A 12,318-nucleotide genomic window follows, 5' to 3' on the forward strand; every position below is an offset into this window, starting at 1 on the left:
CCTTTTTCGTACAAATTACTTCAATCGTCTTTACTGTGAAGTCAACATGGCTTGATATCCATGCGACAAATGAGAAAAGTGATATGCAAAGATAGGAAGTCACCTTCCCCGGTTTACACAGCTACTAATAGATGGAGGCAGGATTTGAACTCAGGATATCTGATCCCCAACCATGCCTCTTAAAAGGCATGGCCCCCTTCAATCGGAAGCTGGACCTTCCCCAAGCTTCTCTCTGGACGTGCGCTTGCGTTCCAAAGACCCAGGCCACATTTATCTTCCAAGTTTTGTTCTGCACCACATCCCCTCCTGGGCACTCTCTCCAGCTCCCCTGTGACGTAGCCCATCAGCTCTCAAGCCCCTGTGGGCTCAATCAGGCCTCGATTCTGTCACCACGTCGCCTGGACTTTCTCCACCCCATTGCATACATCTCACCACTTTTGTTGCCTGCGTTGTCACTTCTCCTGTGTCATCGCTCTACATCTAAATCTACAAGCAGTTCTCAGCTCCTACCACGTGACTCTCGGTCTCTTGCAAATCTCTCCATTTGAAGAAGTTGATGGTAAATTCACTATCAGCATGTCAAACCCTTGGATCTAAGGGTTTATTTTGTTGATTCCTTGTAAATCTGTGTCATCCTTCCATGCCAGGGACCACTCAGTTGTCTGATTCTGGGAGGATGTTCCAGTGTTGATTTTTTTTTTTAAAGTGTATGACCTTCAACTGGTCACCCAACTTTTTTTTTTTTTTTTTCCAACTGTGGTAAAACATAAATAACATAACATGATTTAACCATTCTAAAGTGAACAGTGGAATTGACTACATTTACAATGTTGTGTAACCTTCACTGCTACCTCGTATCAGGATCTTTTCATCGTCGTGAAAGGAAACCCCCAACCCATTAAGCTGTTGCCCCCTCCATTCCTCCCCCCACCATTCCTGTCAACCACTCATCTGCTTTCTCTTTCTGTGGATTTGCTTATTCTGGGCATTTCATATAAATGGAATCATACAATATGTGGCCTTTTGTGACTGGCTTCTTTGACTTAGTGTAATGTTTTCAAGGTTTATCCATGTTGTAGCATGTATTAGAACTTCATTCCTTTTTATGGCCAAATAATATTCCATCGTGTGACTACAGCACATTTTGTTTATCCCTGCATCAGTTGATGGATATTTGGGCTGCTTCCGCCTTTGGCTCTTACAACTGGTGCCGCTGTGAACATTCAGGGACAAGTGTTTGCTTCAACACTTTTCCCCCCAGTTCTTTTGGTGATATACCTAAGAGTAGAATTGTTGGTTCATTTGGAAATTCCACGTTCAGCTTTTTGAGGAACTGCCAAACTGCCTTCTACAGTGGCCGTACCATTTTATATTCCCACCAGCGATGCATGAATTTCTCCACACCCTTGCCTCCACTATCAACTTTTAACGTGCAGAATGAGTTTTATTATAACAGTGGGGGGAAATACCTGAATTATTTAGGGTTCATTTATTTAATGAGACCATATTAAAGCAAGAACTGAAAACGTGAGCATTTCAATGCAAAATACAACGTGGAATTTTAGATCCACGAAAAGCAAAGGTTGTATAACATGTAAGGGTAAATTTGATCATTAGTTTATATCTATGGACCATATAAATGACAAGACCATAAAAATCCATGGGGCTTCTTGTGGCAAAGCTATGCCCCACGATCTGATTCATTTGGTGTATTTTTCTATAAAAATGTGCAATAGCTCATCTCAGTGCCATCTGGATTCATCTGCATAAAACGAGTGTTTAGGGTCATATTATTATTTCATGTTCTATATTTCATCTGATCTATAAAAACGGAGACACAGTATGATAAGCTGTTATTCCTCATCTGAAAGCGTTAAAAATTTTTATGTATACCTTCTATTTTTGCTAATGACCTAAAATGTTGAAACTTGTCACTTTTCTCCCCTGCCAAACCGTGAATGTGCCATCCTTATCTGAAACCTAAATAAATACTCATTAATGTACAGTGAAATTCAAATGAGTACTTCGTATAAATAAGCCTGCTATAGAAATACGTTTCTTCAAATTTGTAGACCAAAATAACGTGGAATAAATTTAACATCATTTCACATTCAGAACCACCAACCAAATAAAGTGGTTTTTATGACTCAATTTCTTAAACTCTGGTAGGTAAGAAGGCATATATATGGCTCTTCATTCCGTAATCCATCATACAATTTAAGAAAATATTATTTGGTTGAGATTTTTATAGGCCAAATGGAGAAGACTGTTCATAACACCCGATTCTAGGATGACGGTGGTGGAGGGCACAAAGTGGGGTGAACTTGGCTTTTTCCTTCCCTTAATCATTTTTTTTTTCTTTTGAACAAATGTTTATTTATTCAAGCACTACTATATGCTGGGTGCTATGCTTAGAGCTGAAGATATAGCAGTGAACTGAAAATACTGTTGCTGGCTGCATGGAATTTACAGTTTAGTGAGGTTGTTATAGTTATTTATTGCTGCATAACAAACCGTCTGCAAACTGAGTGGTGTAAATTAGCACCTTACTGTGCTCACAGTTTTGTGGGCCAGGAATTTGGGTGTGGTACAGAGGAGGGGCAGCTCAGCTCTGCTCCAGAGTGACTGAGTCCTCATGTGGGGTGGTGTGGGGACACAGTCCCGGAGAGCAGTTTCCAGGCTCTCGGCCTCACGTGGAGAGGTGCTGGCTCAGGTAGTAGATGGCCGTCAGCTGTTAGTGGTTAGCCATTAGCCGCTGATGTAACTGCCGTGGCTAAGCTAGCAAGCGCTGATTGCAGTTAGCAAGTGGGGTTGGTAGGCAGGCAGAAAAGCGGACGGCAGATTGTGGATCGTGTGGATCCCACTTCCTGCGTCTCACCCGGCCGCCAGCAAGACTAGGGTATAGGAAGACCCCTTGCTGGGGTACCGGCGGATGTTTGCTCCCTGTGTCTCCAACCCAGCAGCCAGCGAGAATATAGTGGTATGACTCCCCTATCTATGGCTCCGTGGGTGTTCCTTTTTGGCCTAGCCATATCCTGCGTTCTCGTGCAGGGAGGGGGACCAGAGACCTTGCATGACACGCTGTGTGACAGGTGGCTTGAATAGTGGAGATGTTTGAGGCCTCAGGTGTGGCACTGGCTGGACTCCTTCACTTTTCTCTATGTTGCGTGTTCTGGGGTCAGAATGTTCACGGTGGCTTCTTCACTAACGTTATCTGGAACCTGGGCTGGGTGGATAGTTGGAAGCGCTGAGGCTGGGTGACCATCTCTTTCTCTCTCTGTGCAGTCGAGGCACGTGAGTTTCCTCAAAGTGTGGTGGTCTCAGGGTAGTCAGACATTTTATATGGCAGCCAGCTCCCCCAGAGTGACTGTCCCAAGGTCATGAACAGAAGCTGCAAGTCCTCTTATGACCGAGCCTTAGAAATCCCAGAATATCACTTCTGCCTCTTACTGTTGGCCAACCATGTGGCTAAGGCCAGCCAGACTCAGAGGGAGGCGACTTATACTCGACTTCTCAGTGGGAAGAGTAGCACAACATTTAAGATCATCTTTAATCTGCTACAGAGGGAGTCATACACTAAAGAAATAATCACATACGTAACCATTGCAATGAAGAAAAAGTACAGCCTTCTTTATAGTAGTCACGACTTCTTGATTGCAAAGGACAGAAGCCCAACCCAGTGAAGAGAAGGGAATCGACTGACCCGCCTGACGGTAATTATCTGTGGCTGAATCCCGGTGCTGTAACCACGTGGATAAGCATCTCATTCCCTGTCTGTCAGTGATATTCGCCTCTTTATTCAGTTGGTTTTACTCTCAGGTAGGGCTCCTCAAATGACGGCTATGAAGGCCACCAGCTATTTCGCAAATCTACCAGTTTAGCAATTCCCAACCCAAAAAGGAAAGAGAGGCTCTTTTGTAATAGTTCTATCACATAGTCCTGCAACGAAATCTTATTGGCTGAATTTGGGTCACCTGCCCTCTCCTGAACCAACCGTTGTTGCCATGGAGATGAAATTCTTGGATTGGCCAAGCTTGGACTATGCACCCATCTCTGGGACTGGCAGTAGGATCAACCACAGGTAGGGATGGGTGTTTCCTCAAAAGCAAGAGAGTTTATTTCATTAGAAGAAGAGGGAAATACAGTGGTTTTTCTAACGTAATCCGTTCTGGAAGACTGTTCGAGTTCTGAAATGTTCGAAAACCAAGGTGCGATTTCCCCATAGAAAGTAATGCAAAATGGATTAATCCGTTCCTGACCTTTAAAATCAACCCCTAAAACTGCAAATTTAGTATGAATTTTACTATCTAATGATACCATAGACCCATAAAATTTATGGCGTTTGTAAACCGAAATGTTTGTCAACGGAAATGTTCGAAAACCGAGGTACTACTGTAGATGCTAACCAGAGAAACCCATAAAGTACCCAGGACATAGCTTAACACTGGTGACATGCTTTGAAGATTACGTCCATACATAGACACACGGGCAGGATATTCCTCCCTGCTCTCATTACTTCCAATTATTCAACTTGAAGTTATCAAGTTTTCATTGTGTGTGAAGCAGTGGACGAGTTGTAACTGGAGACCCCAAATAAGTAGACAAATGGATAATGTAGGGAGGGGGATCTGGGAGCGCTGCATAGAAAAAGATATGACCACTAGGTGGCAGTAGCACACACAGGCTTTACTGAGTGAGGCTTTGACAGGTTTGCTTGCTGGAGAAGCCCCTCGCAGCCAGAGACTGTCCAGTAGTGCAGGGGGCAGACACTCAGAAAGGGGAGGAGAGCAAGGGAACTCCTGGGGGAGTTCCACAGTGGAGAGTCTGGGGACAGAGAGCAACCATGTCTTGGGGTCTTTATGTCCCCAAGATATGTCCCCATATCTTATCTATGGCTAGCAGATGCTGGGCACAGTTTGGTGGGGTTTGCAAAGCAGAAATGCTCTAATTAGCTAAAAATCTGCTCGTTGGGGCTATATTTAAAACAATCAGATGTGTACAAATTTGAGTTTGCCACTGGCAGGCTTCTAAGCTAATGGGTCACAGCCTGCAGTGCATAAACAACCTAGGGGCCAAAACACAGAGACTATTATGGGCTTATTTATATAACAAGGAGTTAATGAACCTGTTACAAACATAGGAACTAGTTAATATCAGCAAGTTAAAGACTTGAGGTGCACACTGTGGAATAATAATCATATTTCATGTTTTTTATATATATTTACCATGTGACAGCTACCGTGTCTCGTGTTTCATGCAAACTGTCTCATTTCATTCTCAGAGCAACTTTATGAAGTGGCTACTATTACTATCCCCACTTACAGATGGGAAAAGCGAGGCGTTAAGTAACTGCCCCAAGGTTACAGCTCATTGAAGAGGCAGAGGCAGACGGGATTGAGACCCAGGCCGACTGGCTTCAGGGTCCATACTCTCAAACCGACGGCCTCAGCATCTTCAGGAAGCTGGGTAATCTTTCCTGGCTCCAGTTTCCTCACCTGTAAAAGTACAGGGTGATTGCCAGGTGGCACCCCTGAGGCAGCCTGACACTCCGTACTCCTGGGATTGCTCTCTGTGGCACCCCAGGTGGAAATAGATCAGGGCAGCCTCCTTGGTTATGTCTTAAAGGAAGTGGTGAGAATGGAGTGGTAGAGGGTAGGGGACCAGGATGGCAGTTGGGTCCACACAAAGGAGAGATTGGTGGGCATGGGATGGAGGAGAAAGTGGTATGAGGGTGGAGGCGGTATAAGGTAGGGATTACGTGCGTGGGCTCTGCCCAGGTGTGAATTGTGCCGCTTTCGCTGACTTGTACATAACCTTGGGCAAGCCACTCGACCCAAGTTTTCTTCATATGTAAAATAGGAGTAATAATGGCACTTTCTTCAATAGATTTTTTGGGGAGATTACATGAGGCAATGCCTGTTAAACGTGTGGTATGCTGTTTGCCAAATCATGAGTCCTCCATAGATGTTTGCTATAATATTATTAACAATAATAATTATTATTATCAATGAAAGAACTGTGGATGGAGATTATAGGCTCAAGAAATGAAGCCAGAGAGGCAGCAGGGAAGGGATTCAAATCCTACCATTTTTAATACATGCAATGTTTACTGTGTGCCGGGCACTTTGCTATATGCTTGTTTTATATTTGCAAAAAAAAAAAAAAGAAAGAAAGAAAGAAAAAGAAAAAACAAAGAAAATCTCGACTTCCTGCCCTGTCTTTTATTGTGCCACACTTGGCTGGTGTTGGTGGTATAACACCCCGCTTGTCTCTGGTTAGATCTTATTCTGGGTCAGTAGTGTGATATTGTAGCAAGATCATGAGAACCAGAGAATGGGCTTTGGAGAGTCACAGTCTTGGGTCTCATCTCTGTTGGGTAAAACTCTCTGAGCTTCAGATTCCTCATCTGTAATAGATCTTCACCAACAACAACAGCCAACATTTATTGATAATTCACGGTGTGCTGGACACTGTGGGATGTAAAGTACAGGGGCACCTTGGTTTTCGAACATAATCCGTTCTGGAAGACCGTTCGAGTTCTGAAATGTTCGAAAACAGCCGACAGCTAGGCCTCAGGATCTTGCACTCAGTGGAATCCGCGTGACATGTTCCACTTCTGAGGCGTGTTCGAAAACCGAAGCATTTACTTCCAGGTTTATGCGTTCGTCAACTGAAATGTTCATCAACAGAGACGTTCGAAACCGAGGTACTACTGTAATGTGTATGCGTTCACCCGGTTAATAAATGGGAAAGCTGGCTTTGAAGTCAGGCTCTGATCCTGGGACCCACATCATTAGTGACTCATGATCCTGCACAAAGGTTTGGAAAGCCCATGACATATGATAGGCGCTCAGTAAACTATAATTCTTATCGTTATTACATTACAGCTGGTCGGAGGGGCAGGCAGGATTGAGACCCAGGCTGTCTGGCTTTAGAATCTGTACTCTAAAACCAACTGCATTTGTTCACTCAATAAATATTTCCCAAGTGACTCTTCTTTGTTGAACACCACAGATACAGTGATTACAAAATTCCATTCTTGCCTTCAATGGAGTCACAATTTAGTCCAGAGACTTTGCAACAGTCAGCTTTCACTAGCCTATGCTCCAGTAACAAACATTCCTCCAGATTGTGGTGCTTTATAGTAGCAAAGGTTTGTTTTTCACTTACATTTACATGTCTCCTTTGTTCTGGGATCTGGCTGTCCTCATAGCAAATGGGGGAGAAATGATAGTGAAACCACGTGATGGCTCTTAAGGCTTCTACTTAAACATGGCATAGCTCATGTCCGTTCACATTTAATTGACTAAAGCAAGTCATATGACAAAGACTGACATTTAAGGCAAGGATATGTTTCTCCACCAAGGAGGGTCACACGGGAGGGATCTATAGGGATAGTTTCAAAGAGGAGCAATTTGGGAACCAATAATTAAATGTACCCCCGATGGCTTCTTACCTGAGCAATTACGATAGAGTATGGTAAGTTTTCTGATGTCTATTCTTTGAGCTCAGGAGGATAGTGTTAACTCTTTCCATGTGTCTTTTGAATTTAGAAGAAACTTAAATTCAGAGCACATTTCAGTTACTGAGCCTCAATTTGCTGGAACAAGAATAGGGAGCGCTGTAATAAATGCATTTGGAGAACCCCAAATTCACTCGCCTAGTTAGAGTGGAAGTCACTGACAGTAATTCCTCCCTTCCAAGAAGTGAGATAAGGATTTTGGTTGACAGCAGTTTCTGTGTGTTTATCAGCACAGGGCTTGGGGACTGGGGTGTCCTCAAAATGACTTAGGAAGAAAGGCTTGCTCTTGAGAACATCATGTCCATCTACTGGGAGGCAGAGGAAGGGAAGGCAGGATGGTGGTGGATAATGTGGTATGAACCATCCAGAGATTGGTCCTAGACCCTGGGCTGGTTATTTGGATACCTGTTCAATAGTTCTCCTTATGGTTTCGTGTGTCCCAGTCTTCCTATTTACAAGTGATATAGGGAGGAGAAATAGGGGGATAAAAAGTTTACAGTCACAACTCCACCAAGTCATCTGTTGTTGCTACTGTTGTCATTTTTAACTTTTCATAATGGAACTCAAGCTAGATCGGTAACTCACATTTCCACTGTTGGTAACTAAGTCACGTCTGCTTAAAAACTTAGTATCTTCTGGGTAAATATCAAATAAATTCAAATTGCTCTCTGTACCGTTTCTCTTTCCCTTCCATTTGGGTTCTTGGGAAGCTTATGCATTGTCCTGTCTTACCGATGTGTATCTGGTCCATGACTCTCCCTCTGGACATTTCTGGACTCAATGGAGATATCTTCAATCCCAGTGATGCTGAGGGAGAGTGGAGGTGGGGGTAGGGGTGTGAGGGTCATAGGGCAGTAGAGCTGTTTCAGATCTTCTCTGACTTAAAATTCCATGCAGCTGTCATTTCTACCCTAAAATTGGCTGCCTCATATTGATTGGCATGAGCACTGAGAGACTGCCCCATCCAGCTGCCCAAAGCAGGATGTGAGACACTAAGTCACTTCTGCTTTCAGATCCCAAATCTCTCTAGGTGTTTCTAATCACCTCCTTTGGAAAAAACGGATTCAGGGTAGGCAGGAATCAAGCCCATACTTTCTTGTTCATCTTTCTCTCTTTTAACCAAGCTCCTCCCCCAGTCCAGGGAAGGTTTTAGTGTCTTCCTGTGCAATGAGAAACTGGTCTGATGTACATTCTGTATTCTTCCTACTCTACAGCTTATGGTTGCAACTCTATGCTCAGTCCTTCAAGTTTGACTCTCCACAGTTCAAAACTACCATTTCTTTATTTATTATTTGTAGTGCTTACTGTAGGACTTACAATATGCATATTTTACTTAACAGAGTCCTCCTTTGAATAACATACCACTACAACAATATACTTCCATTTGCACCCTCTCATTCTTTGTGCTGTTGTGATATGTTTTACATGTCATCAATCCCACATTACATTTTTTTTTGCTTTAAACCATCTATTATTTTAATTAATTAAACAGTGAGAAAGAAAATATGTTTCTGTTACTCAAAGGGGCAATATATTATTGCCCCTATCAGGCATCCTTTTCTTCATTTTTGTACATAAAAATTTCCACGTAATGTGATTTTCCTTCTGCCTAAAGAAATTTCTTTAACATTTCTTTTAATGAATGTCTACTGGTGATGGGTTCTCTCAGCTTTGGTTTACCTAAAGAAGTCTTTATTTCACCTTCATTTTTGAAAGATATTACTGTTGGTTATAGAATTCTAGGTTGACAGGTGTTTTTTTCTTTCAGTACTTTCAAGATGTATAGATTATCTTCTGGTTTGCAGAGATTTTGATACATGTCTGACATCATTCTTTGTTCCTTTCAATGCAATGTGCTGTTTTTCTCTGGCTTATTTTAAGATTTCCTCTTTCTCATTGTGTGTTTGTTTGTTTAACAGTTTGATTATAATATGCCTTGGTATAGTTTTCTTTATATATATCCTATTTGGTATTTATTGAAATTCTTGGATTTGTAGACTTATAATTTAATCAAATTTGGAAAAAACTTTGTTATTTCTTCAAATATTCTTTCTGCTTCTACCCTGCCGCCCTGACCCAGACTCCAATTGCCTGTATGTCAGATAGTTTTATGGTGTCAGAGAGGCCTTGTTTGTTCATTATAGATAGCTTTATTACTACAGTTTCAAGTTCACTGATCATTTCTTCTGTATTGTTTAATCTGCTATTAATCTCATTCAATAAAATTTTCATTTTGGATATTGCATTTTTCATCCCTGGAAGTTCCATTTTTTTCTCATTTAAATATTCTATTTTTCTCCTCATTAAAATCATGTTTTATTTTACAACCTTGAACATGACAAAACATATCTTTAATAACTGTCTTAATAGCCACATTTGCTAATACTATTGCTTGATATTTATGGGTCTGTCTCTATACACTGATTTTTTTTTTTCTCCAGGGTGTGAGTCACCCATTCTTGCTTCTTTACATATCTGGTTATTTTTATTGACTACTAAGCATTACAAATTTTGCATTTGGGGAGGCTACAAAAGGCTCATTTTTTTTTTTTCTAGCAGGTATTTCAGTTACTTGTAGACTAGTCCAATCCTTACAAGGCTTATATTTAAACGCTGTTGGATGTATGTAGAGTAGTCTTTTTTCTGGGAATTTTTAGATTCATATCTAATGCCATCCCTACTGAATGTGCCCTGTATTCCAACAAAGCCCCTTCACTTTGGCTGGTGAACATGCAGACAATCTGTGGCCTCGTGAGATCTCGTGGAATTATCTGGCTTCCAGCTTCCCCAGCTTTAACTGTTATCTCCTGGAATTTTTTTCTTGCCAGGTCATGTAGGGTTTCATCTTACCCACACACAGGATTGATATTTAGCCAATAACTCAAAGGGACCCCCTATGCAGATTTCTGGAGATCTCTGTGTAACTGCCTTTTCTGCAATACTCTGTCTGGCAAATTTTAGCAAACTTACCCTTTTCAATTTCTGTCCCCTCGATTCAGTGAGATTGCTGGGCTCTCCCTGGGTTCCTCTTTCTCAGCTGAAGTCTGGACTTTTTTTTCCAGAATGCCTGGTGATGATAAGACTCAACTTGTTTTTTTTCCCTTTGCTAAAGGATCTCAATCATGTGCTGTCTGTCGTTCAAACAAAATAATTGTTTCTAAGATATTGTACAGTTTTCTAGTTACTCACAGCCAGAGGGTAATCTGAACTTTTATTCCCTCACGGTCACTAGCCACAGTCCTCACAATCATGCTATGTATACCAGGGTTTTTTTTTCCAGGTTTTTAATTTTTAACAAATATTTTTATTAAAAATGTAGCTAACATACAATATTATATTAGCTTCAGGAGTACACCATAGTTATTCAAGATTTATATACCTAAAGAAGTGATCACTGTGATAAGCCCAGCAACCGTCTGACATTGTACCTGCTGTCACAATATTATTGACTCTATTCCCCATGCTGTACATTACATCCTCAGGACTTATCTGTTGTATACCTGGAAATTTGGACCTCTTATTTCCCTTTCCCCCCCTTTTTAAATTTATCAATTACAGTTGACATTCAATTATTACTTTTTATTAATTTCAGGTGTACCGCATAGTGCTTAGACATTTATGTAATTTAAGAAGTGATTCCCCCTGACTAGTCTAGTACCCACCTGGCAATATACATAGTTATTACCATATCATTGACGAGATTCCCTATGCTTTACTTTACATCTCCATCATGATTTTGTAACTACCAATTTGTACTTTTAAATCCCTTCACCTTTTTCACCCTGTCCCCAACCCCCTCCCATCTATCACCCCAACAAATCTAGTAGCCAGTGTTGAACCTGGAGCAACTCAGCAAAATCTCAGAGCACACCGAGGCCAGTCGCCACCCACCTGGGGCCAGTGAACTCTGATAGTTTTCCAAGGCTTGCCCATTTGGAAAGTGGTCAATAAATATTTGTTAGCTGTTAAAGGCATATGCTGAAGAGACTCATGGCTCTATCAGGGGGATTCTTTACAGCTGCCTTGTTCATCCCTTCTAGGCACACTCGCGCTTTTCCGTTTAAAATTACTACTATTATGTTTCTTTGAAAGCTACCTGTTGCAATTCCACTTTTCTTCTTTCTCTTTTTTTGCAGCGGTGCAGTCATTGCACACACTCAATGACCAGATATCCCATTTTATTGTTACCAAGTCAAAGGCGCTGGAGGAGGACAAAGACCCCTTTCTACCCGCTGAGAAGGAGACTCTGAAAAGTTCCATGATGCTGATGAGGCATCTCCTCATGGATGCTCAGGTACAGAGATCAACAAATTCTATATACGTACGGCCGATGGTCTCCTTGTTCGTTTTCTTTTTGGCATAATCTGTGCAAAGATGTTCAGCTACCACAGTTCTTTAAAACTGCCGTTGGGATAAATATCCATGTAGCAGACATTCTGATGTATAGAGTTCTGTGTTTCCAGCTCGATATTATTTGGGATTTAGTGTTGAAATAGCTTGTTTTTAAGTCAAAGTAATAGGGCTCAAAAAGAATACACGCGTTGTCTCTGAGAATTTAACAGATCTCCCATTAGCCTTGGAAAAGCGAAAACCATGTACATACAAACTTGGCAGGCATATTGATGCCTGGCGAAGGCTTTGGGTCGAGCAGTATTATTCCAAACAGCGTCACTCTGGAGCTAATGAATGTTGTGGTACGTTTGATGGGCCTCCAGTAAGCAAATCAGCACTGGTTTGGGTTTTTTATTGTCGTTGTTTAATGCTAACAATAAATGAATTACAAGGTATTTAGCTCA

General features: G+C 41.7%; 1 protein-coding gene across 4 annotated transcripts in view; it reads left to right on the plus strand.

Annotated features, from left to right (window-relative positions):
• The window catches only part of KAZN (kazrin, periplakin interacting protein), a 1,005,443-nt gene that overhangs the window by 219,140 nt on the left and 773,985 nt on the right, over nucleotides 1-12,318 (plus strand). For all 4 annotated transcript variants that reach the window (XR_004423856.1, XM_033114228.1, XM_033114229.1 and 1 more), the window contains exon 2: nucleotides 11,659-11,816. Coding sequence is in view for 3 of the 4 variants with exons in the window: in XM_033114228.1 (XP_032970119.1) it covers nucleotides 11,659-11,816 (158 nt within the window). In the remaining variant the exon portion in view is untranslated. The remainder of the gene's footprint in view (nucleotides 1-11,658; nucleotides 11,817-12,318) is intronic.

The sequence above is a fragment of the Rhinolophus ferrumequinum genome, chromosome 9, assembly GCF_004115265.2.
Source record: "Rhinolophus ferrumequinum isolate MPI-CBG mRhiFer1 chromosome 9, mRhiFer1_v1.p, whole genome shotgun sequence".
Lineage (NCBI taxonomy): Eukaryota > Metazoa > Chordata > Mammalia > Chiroptera > Rhinolophidae > Rhinolophus > Rhinolophus ferrumequinum.